General features: G+C 32.1%; 1 protein-coding gene across 1 annotated transcript in view; it reads right to left on the reverse strand.

Annotated features, from left to right (window-relative positions):
* Window positions 1-16,165, reverse strand: part of LOC128867951 (SH3 domain-binding protein 5 homolog) — a 72,839-nt gene extending 56,674 nt beyond the window's left edge. Inside the window, exon 1 of the mRNA XM_054109590.1 lies at window positions 15,147-16,165. Within this exon, the coding sequence (XP_053965565.1) occupies window positions 15,147-15,191 (45 nt within the window). The 5' untranslated portion in view covers window positions 15,192-16,165. The remainder of the gene's footprint in view (window positions 1-15,146) is intronic.
* Window positions 16,166-17,171: the final 1,006 nt, after the last annotated feature.

The raw sequence follows: 17,171 nt of genomic DNA on the forward strand, positions 1-17,171 counted from the left end.
TTTGCGTTTTGAGTGTGCTGAATGATGCAGAAAACGGAGCTGAAGACATCTAAAATAAATTTTAAGGACATAAAAAATATTTTAACCTAGCAATTGTCTTTAAAGCCCGCTAAATATACGAAAACATTCTTAAATAATCGCTATAAGTTTTGTTTTTGCTGTCTGAGTTCACTGAATGACGAGGAAAACGGAGCTGAATGTATCTAAAATAAATTTTGAAGACATACAAAATATTTTAACTGAGCACAATTGCCCTCAAAGCCTGTTGAATGTATTCAGGTGTTCTTCAATAATAGTATAAATAATATAAGTAATTTTTTTGCATTTTGAATGCGCTGAATACATCTAAAATAAATTTTGAAGACATATAAAATATTTTAACGGTGCACAATTGCCTTCAAAGCCTGCTGAATGTATTAAAGTATTCTTAAATAATTGCTATGGGTTATTTTTCGCATTTTAAGTGAACTAAATAATGAGGAAGAAGATGCTGAACACATCTTAAACAACATTTGAAGGCTCAAAAACCATTTTAAGCCATTCAAAGTCTGCTGAATGCACGAAGACGTAGCTGAATACAGCTAAAATAACATTTGAAGGCCCAACAATCGTTTTAAATGAGCGCAATTATCTTCAAAAGCCAGCTAAATGTATGAAGACGGATAACATAACATTTGAAGGCCCAAAAAACATTTTCACTGAGAACAATTGTCTTCAAAGCCTGCTGAATGTATTAAGGTATTCTTAGATAATTTCCATAAGCTACTTATTATGTTCTAAGTGAGCGGAATAATGGAAAGAGCGAGCTAAATATATTTCAACTCACATTTTTTGTGAATTTTTCCCTTTTCTGCTTCTTAGTAAAATATTCAGCTCAGCTGAATAAATATCACGTGTAACTTAATTCAAACCCTATTTATTAACAATTGAATAACGCATATATGTATATTAATATTTTTGTGGCACTATGGAATTTCCTGAACTTTCTTTTTTTTATTTGAAAGAGCCGCTTATAAGGCTTATAAATTTTAAAGGCCTGAAAACCATTTTAATTGAGCGTAATCGTCTTCAAAGTCTGTTGATGTATTAAGGCATTCTTAGATAATCGCCATAACCTAAGTTTTGCGTTCTAAATGAGCTGAATAAAGAAAAGATCGAGCTGAATATATTTTAACTCACATTTCTTGTGAATTTTTCCCTTTCCTGCTTTTTAGAAAAATATTCAGCTCAGCTGAATATATATCAGAAGTTGCTGAATTCCACAACTATTTACTAACAACTAGATACAGCATTTATATTAACATTTGTGTAGCATTATGGAATTACCCCCAAACTATCTTGGGTTTTTTTTTTGTTTTTTGAAACTACAAACAGCTGCTTATAAGCCAAGCAGTCAAGCCAACTAAGCCTATTAGTGATTGGTAGTATCACTATTTGCAAATATTTCTCCGGCAAAGAATTTTGTTTTTGTTCCAACAATTGATTATATTAACAATTCAAAACGCCTCCTGTACAAATGGATTGCAAACGCAACCTTAGCACGTTTTGTACCACAAGCGTACATATATAATATGATTGCTGGGGCATATGCGGGGCGGTGAAATAAGCATAGTTTAACATCACGTTGTGGTTGCCCGGCAAACGAAGGCTTGGTATAAACAACTTGACGCAAATCAAATGTAAATTAAGTGGGGAAAATAGTAATACTGAACGCCTCCGAGGCCAGAACAGCAGCTATAGACAGGTGAGGGTTTATTTACTAAATATAACAACAAATATTGTACTTGAAAGAATATCGTGCATTTGCATTCAACGGCACATGTTGTCGGCGTCTCATTTCAAAAATATCTGCACGGTTAGATGGTGGAGCGAGTCTACCGCCTACTACCCTACTACAGTCTGTTATTGACAGCTCTTTGTAATGATAAATAAAACTTCTGAGAATAAGCATTGTGTGGAAGGACACGCTCAGGACGGGCTCACCTCAAACTAAAGCGTATCCGCATTTTTTCAAGCCAAATATTAGCTTGTGTCTGACATCACTTCCTCGAAAAAGCTGAAATGCCTTTTAGGTAGTCAGACGTTTGCTAAATGTAGTCATCAACTTTTAATAAAAACAATTTTTATTTGTTTAATTTGGTTGCTACATTTTTCGCAAGTGTCATTATTAAGAAAATAACAAAACAAAATAACGAAAACTTGTTTCAGCAACACGCAGTAGAAATGCGAGAGAGTAGAAGCGTATCGAGCCAAACTACGTTCTCGTATGTATGTAATTCATCTAGCGAGAAATGAGAATGTGTATGCAGTCTTTATTCGTTTCAGAAATTGTTCAATACATATGTCTTTAAATATCTAACAGATATGCCCATAAATGCCAGTCTAAAAAGTACGTAATTTCCGCTTGGTTTTCTTATCGTTTCAATGTAATGAATGTTAGAGCAAAGTGACGGTATTTGAGGCAGAGGTAAGTCACAAGTGCTATTTGGCTTAATCAGCAGTGATAAGCATTTGTTTGATTTGCAGAGATCAGAGAAATCTCTCAGAAAAAGTATATTAAGTAAAAGGAAAATAGAGTTGTGTAAAGGAAATTTGAATAGAAAAGAGTCAAATTCCATTGTTTGATACAAATTTTCTATATCGGCTTAGCGCATTTGAACCTTTGCAAGAATAAAGAAGACAAACGCTTTGGTCGATTAAGAGTTTAGAATGTTTTTTTTTTTTGGTGTTATCGGCTCCATACAATACAATTCAGCTCCACTTTTTTGAGTTATAAATATTTAAGAGATAATTTTAAAGCCACTAAATTGACTTGAAGTCATATTCAGCGCATATATATTGAACTCAGCGGCATCTGATATTATTCCGAGACTTAAGTTGTAGATTTTTTTTAAGCTTAGTACTCAAATACGAGTCTAATTGTAAATTTTTTTAAGCTTAGCACTTAAATGATACTCTAAATAAGCATAAAACTTACACAGAAGTCAATTAATGTTATTAAAATAAAATTGAAATTGCTTTCTCTTTTTTTTATAAACTTAGCACTCTATTATGATTTTCTTGTAACCTCTAGGAATATTTAATATATGTATGTACATATAATATATTAATATGCATACAACACAATTCCGCTCATTTGTTTTTAAATTATAAGTTGACAAGAGATAATTTTAAAACCATTAAATTGGATTCAAGTCATACTCAGCGCACAAATAGTGAATTCAGCAGTATCTGATATTATTCTGAGACTTAATATGTATTATTCTGTGCCAATAAATTGGCACAGCAGTCAATTAATGGAATAAAATTAAAACAGTAAATTTATTTTCTCTACTTCTTAATAAATTCACCAATCTATAGTATCATGATTTTCTTGTAAGCTATAGGAATATTGGATATAAATATATCAACAAATTATACCCAGTTCCATATAACACAATTCAGCTTAACTTTTTAAGCTATAACTTCCATGGAACACAATTCAGCTCAACTTTTTTAAGTTACAAATATTAAAGAGATAATTTTAACCCCATTAAATTGACTTCAAGCCATATTCAGCGCACCTATAGTGAATTCAGCAGCATCTGATATTGTTCTGTGATTTAATATTGTATGTATAATTTTTTTTAAGCGTAGCACTCAAATACGCAAAAACTGGCACAGAAGTCAATTAATGCCATTAAAATAAAATGAAAACAGTTAATTTATTTTCTCTACATTTTTTATAAATTCAGCTCTCTATTATAATTTCCTTGTACATATAAATTATAAGCATGCAAAACAGAAGGGAAGGTATTCAATTGCGCACTAATCAATAACCCAATATTTTTTCTAAACTTTGCAAAGAAGCAGCTGAAATCATAATGAGTCATAGTTAAACTTTTATGACAAAGAATATCTACTCGAATAGCTGCTCACAATTACTTCGGTAAGCAGAGACTCACATCAAGGCGAATCTATGCAAAGTAGTAAAGAAATTAAATTTACGTATACTTTGTTTTTGCTTTTGACTTTCAGATTGTCAAAGCAATTTGATTAATTCTAAGGCGCATGAATTCGCTTTTACAGAAATAATTTTTTTTAGATGATTTCATTTTGTTGATGGTTGGATTGAAAAATTAAACCAAAATCGTACGCAATTCTTAAAATAAAATGTAAATAAATACCTCTTTCTGGCAATCCTCAGTAAAAACAAATAATAAAGAGCACAAATCAGGTGCTCTAATGATATCACCAAGGCGCATTCATGAAAGGTGGTGGCAGAAGACCAACAACAATGTTTTATATATTACATTTGATTGTCAAAGCATAGTATTGGCTAAGTAGAAAACAAAGCATGAATTCGCCTTATTTCATTCTGGGCTGACAGTCACATGGAAACGGCGAAAGAAAAAAAAAAAAAACACAGCTGATTTACCGATATCACCTTTAATAGATTCGCCTTGGATGTCACTTTGAATAGATTCGCCTTGAAATTTGAAATATGAATTCTAACTATTGAATTTTTTGTTATTTTAAAAATTACTTTTATTGCACAACAAATTTTGGATCTTGTAGAAGCAATGAGGAATCTCCCACACATTTCTGTTGAACCAATTCTTCGCAACTGTGAGCACAGCCGTCCCGTTTTTGTCGTTGTAGCAGCATGAAACATTCCCCTTACATTTTTGGGGAGTACTGCTGAAGTGGCAATCCTTGGCCGATCGTTACAGTAACGAAGTACCAACTGTCGTGCGAATAAACGCCAACTCAGCCATACTGTATGCATCCGCCCGAATACCGCCTTTGCTTTGTTCAGCCTGCAGTTCACATCTTCATCTTCTCCGCCGCCTGTCAGTGAGTTTGTGAGAGAGGAGGCAGATGTCATCGACGAAGTCCAGGTAATCAAGATGTCTGGTGAAACTCCATGCAATGCCTCTTTTGTGCAGGGTCAATTGGCTCATAACGTCATCTAGGACAATGGAGAAGAGAAGAGGTGCCAGGCGACAACCTTGCCTGCGTTGGTCGCTGATGTTGCCGTTGCGCAACACTGCCAATTCGGAGTTTTCGTAAAGGGCTCTGATGAGGATGACTATCTTAGCGGAAACTCGCTTTTTACTCAACGCTAGCCTCATGATTTATATATAATATAATCATTTAATTTCCGGGCTTCACTATGGCCTTTTCAGACCAACGAGTGGTCTCTTCAACCGCAGACTAGACGTCTATGGAAAAATTAATAAATTTGCATTATAATTAACTAATTTAGATAAACTTAGATTGGTGCCTTTTTTGTTTTACTTGTATTAGTTTCCACAATAAACTAAAAGCTCGCACACTTGAGATAACATTGACTTAGTTACAAATTGAAAAAACTAGCCAAGGCATGTGAAAATCTCAAGTTGCAAGGCATTTTTATCGGCTTGTCTTGCTTCTGATTAGATACACGCCATACAATAGATTTATCAATATTTAATGTGTGACTTCCATCAGCGATTATCGTTTTCTAGTACGCGGGCATATTTAAAAATAATAGTATGTTTACCAAGGTACTAACCTTTATGCTGTGACGTGCAAACGACTCGCTTATGATTGACTAAACAAAGCAGTCACAGGGTAGCGAGGCCATAAACGGCTGTAAATCTATGTGTGTCAAGGGAAATGCATGGAAAGGGAAAGGTCACAATCGCACGAGCCGCCGAAAAGAAAAGCTATTGGGAAACCATGAAAAGAAACTTATGCTGAACTGCTTTAGTGGATATAAAAGTAATAAAATGAGAATTGTTGGTGGTGAAAACGTATAAATTTATGTAGATGTAGGCAATAAGTAAAAGAATTTTACAGTAAATTGAAAAAAATCGATTCACATAGACCATTTAACTTCATTTTAGGGAAATTCGCGTTATTACAGACAAAAATCAACTTCGTGACAATGCATTTATGCTGTTTGTACGTACTATGCGGGTTGGAAGGGGCATAATGAAATGCACCACAGCTGAATACACAGTAGAAAGTGCTGAATGTTTTACTTGAGTAACAAACGTGTTTCACAAAAAATTTATTACTACTTGAGACAATAAATTTAAATGAATATTAAATGAGTTAATATGCATTCATAATTTATTTTCTTAAGCTTCAGCTTCTTTTTGAATGAGTTTCTTTGGATAAAAAATCAATTTAAGTAATTTGTAATGCACTAACATACAATTGAATGCAATTCAGCTGAGCTGAATTTGTATTATGCTGCCAAAACATTAATTTTTATTACATTAACACGCAATTAAACTCAGCTCAGCTGAGCTGAATTTTCCCTACGCTACCAAAATATTAATTAAATACACTTCAAAAGTTGCTAGCATACACAGTCTGAAGCAAAACCCTAAACTGCAAGCCAAATAAATTGCATTTCATATTTAATTCTTAAACTCTATTTTCTTTATGCTAGATTTTTTTAGGTAAAAATGAGTTTTTCATACATTAACATACAATTGAATGCAATTCAGCTGAGCTGAATTTGTATTATGCTAGCAAATTATTAATTAAATACACTTGAAAAAGTTTCTTGCAAACAAAGACTGAAATAAAACTGTGCTGAATTGAATGCATGGCCAGAAAATTATTTGAAAGCCAAATAAAATGCATTTAATATTATATTGATTAAATACACTTAATATAAATATTAATTAAATACACTTAAAAAAGTTGCTAACATACACAGTCTGAAGCAAAACCCTAAACTGCAAGCCAAATAAATTGCATTTCATATTTCATTCTTAAACTCTATTTTCTTTATGCTAGATGTTTTTAGGTAAAAATGAGTTTTTAATGCATTAACATACAATTGAATGCAATTCAGCTGAGCTGAATTTGTATTATGCTAGCGAATCATTAATTAAATACACTTCAAACAGTTTCATGCAAACACAGACTGATATAAAACTGTGCTGAATTGAATGCGTGTCCTGCGAATTGTTTCAAAATCAATTAAAATGCATTTAATATTTAATTCTTGAACTCTATTATTTTTTTTAATATAATAATAATATAATTTAATATAATTTTTAATGCATCAAAATACAATTAAACCCAATTCAGGTGAGCTGAATTTATATTATGCTGTCAAAATATTAATTAAACGCACTTTAAGTAGTTGCTTGCTTACACAGGCTGAAGCAAAACTATGCTGAATCCATTTCTCAGCCTCTGCATAAAATTAGCAACTATAAAAAGGTAATTGCCTCAGTCATAGCAATTTTGCTAAGCTGAATTTATTTGCAGTGGCATGAAATGCTTGCATGTTTTAAAAGAACAAAAAGTGGCGCTGAATTGATCTTACAGCTCAAAAAAATTCATTAAGTCAACATTTAGTAACGAAATTTTTAACAATGGCCTCTACACATACAATTAAGAACGAGTGAATTACTAAATGCAAAATATTTTTTTCTTATGCGTATCTAGGATTTAATAACTAGTTATTTGAGATTTGACTTATAGCTTAGCTCAATTTAATGCTTCTAAACGCTTCATTGTATGCTCATCACTCCGACGCGCTGAATTACATCTAGGTAATACAGGATGATCAGATTGGAGGTTCTTTTTCGAACAGGGTTTTGTTGACAGATCGCGCGTGACTGCTGTCAAACTAAATACATAATTTTTTGAGTATTCATTGGTATTTAATCGTGGAAAGTCTGGCACCTGAACAAAGTCGTAAGGGGCTGAAGAGCAACCCGAAGTCACTCAAGAACAGCCATTACATCCATTGAAAACAACAGAAGGAATCAACGGTCCATATTTCTTCAAAGACAAATCTGGCACCAATGTAAAAGTGAATGGCGAACGCGCCATGATAAACGACTTTTTGATGCCACAACATTTGGTTCCAACAAGCCTGTGGAACGGAACGATGGATTTACTGCGCCGTCGTTTCGGATCGCAATTTATCTCTCATCTCGGATTGTGGCCACCAAGATCGTGTGACATCACACCTTTGAACTTTTATTTGTGAGGGCATGTAAAGCTTCGATTGAGGTATTGGTCGCCATCTCTACTGAAGTTATTCACGAGATACCGACCGAAGCCCTCCAGCGAGTCATTTAAAATTGGTGTATACGGATAGCCGATTACGGATTATATTTAAAAAATAAGTGTCATGATTGGTTCTACACAAAAATAATAAAGATTTCCCAATTCATTTGAATTTTCATTGTTTTATTTCAATTTGAAATCCGATACCTCCAAATTCATCACTTTGATTAAGCGACTCAAAATTAACGCCTATACTATATACCCCCCATACTCCTGTAAGTAAGCTGTTTTATTTTTTGTGGTAAAAAGTACTAGAGCCTTAAAAATTTATTTTGATAATTTCTGATTTTCCTTTAGCTTTTTAAACTCGATATGTCTAAAGTACTTTGAAAGGTTTAGTGCAAAGTACTAGAGTACTTGAACCAGAACTAAATAATATTATCGAATTCCAACTCAAATAACATATGCACATACTTATTATCATTGAAATAGATAGATATACATTCGTGAACTTGGCATTTGCTTGAAATCATAATATTTATTCAAAAGCTAAGCAATGCCATTGAAGTGAGCAAAGTGAATAGGCGAGATAACAAAAACATTAGCCAAAATTCCTTGTGTACACAAATATGAGCTGAGAGACTTACGCAGGCGAAAAGACAAAATCTTGGGTAAAATAATATCGCCAGAAATGAGTTTTGAGTTGATTTGCGTATAAAAACGTAACGATGGCAAAACAAGGATGTGTGCGCGGTGCAAAATTACCGCTGCATGACGCAAAAAATTACTAAGTATTATAACACATGCGAAAATTAGTTAAACAGCTGGCAATTTGTTGAATTAATTAATGTTTATAGAGGATTTGCATGAGGGGAAAGCACTAATAAAAGAACTAAAGCATGTGAGAAAGACTTTTAGATAGGAAAGTAGAAATGTGTGAAAAAAAAATATAATAAATAATATTTAAAAATGAAAGACAAATATATATGTACATATCTACTTGTATGTTTGAAAGGCAATAATAATAACTGAAAAAATTACATGGTTCTTAATTATAAATTTGAATTTTATTTTTATTCAGCTAAGCTGAATAGGCTTAAACGTGAGTTATAAATATTTAAAATTTTAAAAGGCTTGTTTCTAAAATAATCCAATTTCTTCAGTTGTGCTGAATACTATTCAGCATAGCTGAATTGAGTTAAATATATAAAAAAAGATTTTAAATAAAATTATATAATTTCTAGACTTGAGCTGAATACGATGGAGCTTAACTGAATAGGTTTAAATGTAATAATGTGAAAATGCAAAAAATTAAAATAATAAAAAATAACGGTATACACAAATCCTCCGCTAAGCAGAATTGTATATTAAGAGATAGGTACTTAAAATTTAAAAAGAAAAGAAAAACCTCATGTAAATTTTCGACTAAATTTGTTATAAACCACTTTTAACAGCATAATTCAGCTAAGATGAATGCAATTTTTTTAGTATACTGATATTAGCAATTTAAGAGGAAAGCTTTTTTTTCAAAGAAACTTCTTATTCAGCTCAGCTGAATTTGTTTTAAACCGCTTTTAACAAACCAATTCAGCTAAGCTGAATACAATTCTTTAAGATACTGATATTGACAATTTAAGCGGACAGTTTTTTCTAAGGACCTTGTTATTCAACTCAGCTGAATCTGTTTTAAACCACTTTTAACAGCATATTTCAGATAAGCTGAATGCAATTCTTTAAGATACTGATATTGGTAATTTAAGCGGAAAGGAACTTCTTATTAAGCTCAGCTGAATTTGTTTTAGGCCACTCTTGACAGAATAATTCAGCTAGGCTGAATTCATTTTTTGTAAGAAACTTCTTATTCAGCTCAGCTGAATTTGTTTTAAAATGCTAAAATATATATATTAGCTTAAAATTTTTCAAAGGCAAAAAGTATACGGTTTTCTGCTGCTAAAAGAGCTAAATAGGTTGGATATTCAGATTGAGGATAATATATTTTGAGCATTTCGTCCAATTGAATTATTTTTATTAATTGACAGTTGACAATTAAGTAATTATGAAAATATCAGGCGTTTTCTAAAAGCTTGAGAATTAAAAAAAAATCATACAAAACAGAAATATTGTTGAAATACATTTTTTTTTTTGTTATAATCTGGTTTATAATTTCATGGCATTTATTTTTTGAATGTATGTAATATCCGGTATACATATGTCCGCCCGGGCTACGAGTTACACAGTCCATTCGATCAATCAAATTTTTTACTCTTTTTTCCAACAAATCTGAGTTATAAATTTTAATGAGCGCAATCAACAAAAATGCGACGCAAACACTCGTAAATTGGCTTCAATTCTTGCACGGGTTGTATTTTAATCCTTAAAATTCTGTAAAATCCAAGATTCTTACGCAAATTTTCCTCGTAGTCAAAGGACGAAGGCTAACAAGTTGAAACATTTTGCCGTCTGCTTCTACATTTCGCTCTATGCACTTCGCGAACAGATTTTTTTTATTTATTTCTTTTTTTTTTTCAAAGTAAATTTCCATAATTTAGATGCGTTGATCTGGCGTTAAACAATTCATGTGAAACCGATTCACCTCACACCATCTTGTCAAACCTTACTGAACAGAAAATCCAACTCTGTTTCCATTCTCAGCTGTCAAGCCATAGTTATCGATATCGATAGTTCGCTTCCAGCTAAAACACCCGATATTTATTTATACGCGGAACCAAGTGTTTCCAAAGTATTTCCGCATATTTCAGACCAATTTGAACTAAACACATTTTGTATATTAATTAATACAAATATTTTGTTACTTTTTGTGGATATTCTTTTTCATATACTCGTACTTGAATTAAACTTTGCATCTCTAATTCAATGATTTTTTATCTACGGAGATCTTAGGAATATTTTTTAATTATTTATTTCCAAAAATATGCGAGTTTCAGCTTTTTTTTATAAATTACTAACGCAGCATAATTAAAGAAGATGTGCATATTTAAATAAGTTTTTTCGTTAATTATATTTCACCATGCTTTGAATTGATTTGCGAGCTTATTTTTGGACGGAAAGTAATTCTAATTTTATTTTTATTTGATAAAAAAATTTCTTTGGACTTAAGTACCAATTCTATAAGAATAAGTATAAGTTAACTTGTTAAAACTGTAATTCAGCTCAGCTGAATTAATTGCAAATAGCGTAGAAGAGTATTTTTTATTGAAAGCTCCTATTTTCATATGAGCTGAATAAGTTTTTTGTGCTGCTTATAAAAAAAATACAACTGGATACATCTGAAAGTCATAGTTTTATTTTTATTAAAAAAAATCTTTCTAAGAAATAAGTATAAATTTGTATAACTGTAATTCAGCTCAGCTGAATTAATTGCAAATAGCGTAGAAGAGTATTTTTTATTGAAAGCTCCTAATTTCATATGAGCTGAATAAGTTTTTTGTGCTGTTTATAAAAAAATGCAAATAGATACATCTTAAAGTAATAGTTTTATTTTTATTAAAAAAATCTTTCTATAAAATAAGTATAAATTTGTTATAACTGTAATTCCGCTCAGCTGAATTAATTGCAAATAGCATAGCTAAGTATTTTTTATTGAAAGCTCCTAATTTTATATGAGCTGAATAAGTTTTTTGTGGTGTTTATAAAAAAAATGCAAATAGATACATTTTCTCATGGAATATAACGCTAGCTGTATAACTCAGATGCTGAATTGGATTTAAGGGAAGAAATTATTTTTTGCTGAACTGGGCTAAGTTGAACCCCATTTAGTTTTGCAGAATTTAATATGACTTTTTGGTAACATTTGCAAACAAAGCTTGTGTTGTTGTTTGCATGGAATGTAAATAAATATTGAAAATATTCTTTCATAATATTATTTCATCACTTAAAAGTTGCTATACTGAGTGAAATTTTTTGCTGAGCTGAGCTGAATTGCATTCAAGATCAAGTATATGTTTTTTTTCATATGAATATACATACATACATATGTATATTTTTATATAATTTATAATTATTAATTGTAATGTGCTTGGACTATAATTGAGCTAACCTGATTTGCATGTAAAGAGTGCAGTGAAATATTTTTTTTATGGAGCATAGCACGTAGTTTGAGAAGAATTGCTTTTAGTTCGTCAAAATGCAGTAAAAAGTTATTTGCAAGGTTAGTTATTCATAAAACCATTTTTAATTTAAACATAAAAAATTATTAACTTTTTTTTTAGAAAAAATAAAGGTAAGATGAAATAATGGCAAGGTTTGTTATTCTTAAAGCCATTTTCCTTTATATCTACTAGCAAAGGTAAAAAACATAAAAATTGATTAAATTTTCCGCCCCCCTTTTTATTATACAAAATAAAAGTAAAATGAAATAACGGCAAGGTTAGTTATTCTTATAGCCATGTTCCTTTATATTTACTAGCAAAAATAAGTTAAACATAAAAAACTACTATTTTTTTTTCTTTTTTTATTATAAAAAATAAAGGTAATTTATGATATTATTAAAGCCATTTTCCTTTATATTCGCTAACAAAAGTAAATTAAACATAAAAACTTATTTTATATTTTATTTTGTTTATATTATAAAAAATAAAGCCAAGATGAAATAATGGCACGTCCAATAAGTGAAAATGTTCCAATTAAACTCAGCATTTATATGTGCCCCTGCTTTCGTACCTTATGCCTTATACTTTTATTTTCCGTTTCTAGGTTAATAGACACGTGAGTGGTCATTGCCAAATGCACCCATCACTGGCATAAGTGGCGTCACGAAATGGCAAAGAGAAAGCATTCAAAGGAGTGTACTAAAAATATAAACAAATATATCTACACACATCCATCTGTACGTATGTAGATATATGTACATTAGACAAATACTCTCGTAAAAGGGCAGCACGCAAATGCCAAAGCGATTTAGCTACACGCAACTAACGCAGCACAACTTAATTTACATATACTAAATAACGCACAATAAGTATTGTAATAAAATCGAAATTGTGGGTGCCTTTTTTAATTCTGACACAAAATGTGCTGCTTTTTAATGATTCGCTGAATAGGCAAAGAAAAAACTAAGATAGATTTGTATACATTAAATATTTAAATAAAAAAATTTAAGACGCACAGGAACGCGACGTGAGTTTATGTAAAAATAACAATAGAATACAAATGTTATTTAATAAGAATTTTGTTTCGTACAATTCACCAATGAAAAAAAGCAAATATGAAAAAAATGTGTTTTTTTATATAATAAATGGTGATTAATAGGAATGCTCAGCACAAGTGTAACAGCAATTTGCAATTTTGTAACCATTTTTAATCTAAACGAACGCTGCGCCAGATATGTTTTCTTTACAACATATTTATGTGTGTAGGTATGTATGTATTTTAATTATATCAGCTGTTTTGCTGTAATTCCAACTCTGTGTCATAATGGAAGTTTGATGAATGGATTTTTTTTTTAATTAATTACAAGAAATAATAAAAAAAAAATCTAATGAAACTTTATAAAGCCGACATTTTATTTGGATGTGTAGGAGAATAGTATTTAGCTGAGGTTAGCCAAATTGATCAGATATATCTGCATCGGACTATCAGTAGTAAGAGAGATCAACTCTCTCATTCTGGCGATATTCTTTATTATAGAGTAGAGTAATACTCAAGAGTAGTGTAATACCAATCGCCAAAAGAGTAATACTAGAGACACATTCATATGTATATCTACATAGCATTCCTTTGCACGAAAGGCCCAGCAGATTCTGATTCACAATCAAAAAAAGTAGCAAATTTATCACAATAGCGACTGATAAGGACAAAGCGGGAAAATAACTCACAAAGGCACTTCAATGTCTCGCACCTATTTCGAATCAATAATATCAATCTTGGAAGAGACAACAACTATGATGCCAGCAATCATACTCAACAAGTATGAACTGAACACGGCAGTCCGTTCTACGTTACCAGAACGACCCGGATTTATATACGGCCAAGAACTGTCACTCCCGCAGCATTCGCCGTAATTGTATGGGGAATGTTTATGCTGCTACTACAACAGCAACACCATCACCACCAACAACAACCACATCCTCAACAACAACAACAAAGTATAAACAAAAATGATATCCAAAGTAATCTAATCTTGAACCTTTTGCTTTCCGCCTATGCAAAAAAGGGCTGGATTGTCGTTATTTAAGGTTACTATGTCATTTGTTGATACTAAAGAAGTATACTAGGCATTCAGTCTTTATTTCGTGCAGCAACAAATTATTAAAAAATTAGCCGTAACTTAATAAGTCAATCTACATTGGCGAAATATTCATCCAGTTATTGTATAGGACAACCAAAGCATTAACCAAATAGCAAAGTTAACGATCAAAAGGCAAACGGCTTTAATAAGATAACAATTAGGCCGCTTATTATCCCCTCCGCGGTTTGTGTACTCATATTACTCACTCACTCATCAAGGCTTTAAAAATTGTCGCTGTTAAAAAGTCGTGCAAGAAAAACGAAGGTAGATTGGCTTTCCAACATGAAAGTTTTGCTAATAATTTCCAAGTGCATGTGGACCTTTAAAAATTATTACACCAAAATGTAGTCAAAGTATCTGATTTTCGATTTATATCATTTTTTAGTATGAAAATTTAACGTTAAAAATGCTTATTTTCTGCATAAGTTTCAAATAATGCCCTATTACGCACGCTTATTTCACTTTAATACAAACACCGAAAAGGAACAGTTTACACTTCTTACCGGCTCTTTGTTGATTGAATATTTGATTTAAAATTTTTTGACCAAATAATACAATACTTTAAGTCTTATTAACATTTTATTATCAAAAATATTCTTCCAAACGTGCTTAATTAAGCCACTTCGCGAACACTTTTTGGCAACAACAATGAAAACGATCGACCGAGGATTGGAGAATAGAGAACACATTAGCATGCCTGCCAAAATGCCGCGTTGTTCTATGAAACTCTACATACAAACTTGACAACTTCATAAAAACAAACATTCTTAAAATTTAGTTAGTTAAGAACTAATTTTTTTTGTTTATTTCAAGAAGAAAAAACTCGAAATCTGCATAACCCTGACCCACCAGTATGTGAATATGAGTGCGTATTATTCACAAACCAACTCACCTTAATACGCGGATCCAGTTCGCTGCACTCTGCCGCTGTAGCCATTTTATTTCTATATTCGCTAATATTTTCACTTGCACTTTCAGCTTTCAATGCACAAATTGCAAAACACTTGCAATGCCAATTAAGTCTAGAGTGTTTGAAATTTGTAAATAACTTAGTTAGAGTTAAGACGATTAATAAAGGTTACAAATTAATTTGAAAAGGCTCAACGTTACAAGAGCCTGTGCGAGGTGTGGACAAAATACTAACTATATACAAATGAATGTATGTACATCCATTGACGTGAATTGCCTTTGCGTTATAACTGATTTGTTGTTAGCATACGGCTGTACATACTTCCTTTCACCGCGCGTAATTTTGGAATATTTTCACTTTTGCACAAATTTCTAGAGCTGAAAATGGCTTTACGTATAATCGATATTTTTGTGCAATAAAACAAATGGATAGACAAAATACAGTTTTGTTACAGCCAGTGCTGTTGAGACTTTCGTTTCACCAATTATAGCATAACAATTTGGAAATATACAATATGGACATTCCAGGCAGTCTTTTGAGAACGAGCGGCTCTTCTCCTACTCCGCTGGCAGACCGTGTGTTCGCGCAATTTATGTATTCGCCCAAAAATATGTATTTGCACGTACTTATATAATTTTTCGCAAACCCGCACTTCACTTTAAATTTTAAATCGAATAGTTTGAATAACATTTGAACTTTAAACTTCAAATCTTTATATTATTTTCCCTTTATTACCAGCCATCCATCCTTCACGCAGCTGGCAATTTTGTTTTGTGTCTGACTTTACACACCGTTTCTTTTCAATTTTTTAGTGTAGACTTTGTTATTTATTTTTCTCTATACGAATCGCTGAAGATTTGACAGCCACTGACTGAGGCAGCGCTTCACTATTTGCAAAATTGTGTTTGATTTTTGCTTTTGTTGACTCTTATTCGACTCCCAACAATGCCAGTCAGCCGTCTAACATGCAACAACGATTCAGAGAAAATGACAGCGTTGACGCTTGCTTCAGCAGCGTACTGTGGCAGCAGATCGAGCGAATGGTGGAAGTAGCAAAACATAAATGACAGTATGAATGTCAAGTAAAAGAGGAAGTGGTATCAACGATGGTGCCACCTTGCGATAATTTTCAAAGTAAGGCCAGATAGCATTTGTAATCAACGTAAAGCCATTAGAAGTAGAATTATCGATAATAAATTTTTAATTGTGCTGCTGAACGCACAGCACTCGAAGGTGCAATCGATTTGGTAAAGACTTATCGCCTCGGTAAAATTGACTTTTATTGCGTTACCATTTAAATATTTTATTAAAAATTATAAAAAAGTACATTTCGCTGAAAATAATGACTAGAAAAATCAATGTTGTTTTATTTACGTTGATCGGTATGTTCATCGACGCAGTGAGTTCAAGATCAAAATTAAGTCACGAAGTCAATTAGCTCCATAAAAAGTTAGTTTTTTCAACGAAAAAGTTCAAGTTGTATTTTTTGCATTATTAAAAAAAATATGGTACGAAATTACAAAAAAAAAAAAAATCTGAAACCACGCAACTCTCTAAGAACGCTACCGCCGCACCGAGCGGGTCAACAGCTAGAAAATTTTCTAGAATAAAAACAGGCAGCGATATCGATGACCTATGCCACTTTATTTACCACACCAACGTGGAAGTGGATCTAGAACGAAATGTCGACGGAGAAAAAATTTTTTTTGTCACGGTAAAGAGAATTCAGAAGTTGTGACCAACATAAGACCTCTAATTGGCTCTCAACGATTTTTAATAAATCAGCTGATTTGCTGGGGCAAAAGGGTATGTGACAGCGGTTTGTTTACAACAAAACTGATATAAGAAAAATCAATGCAGCCATTGCTCAGGTGACTTCGTTGTCGTCTGAACGTGTGATTGAAAGAGCGTAAGAATACGTAAGAAATAAGTGGGCACAATTCTACTGTCGAAACCGCTATACCGTGTAATTTATTATCCTTGCAAAGACCCAGGGTGTTACATTTT

This window comes from Anastrepha ludens, chromosome 6, assembly GCF_028408465.1.
Source record: "Anastrepha ludens isolate Willacy chromosome 6, idAnaLude1.1, whole genome shotgun sequence".
NCBI lineage: Eukaryota > Metazoa > Arthropoda > Insecta > Diptera > Tephritidae > Anastrepha > Anastrepha ludens.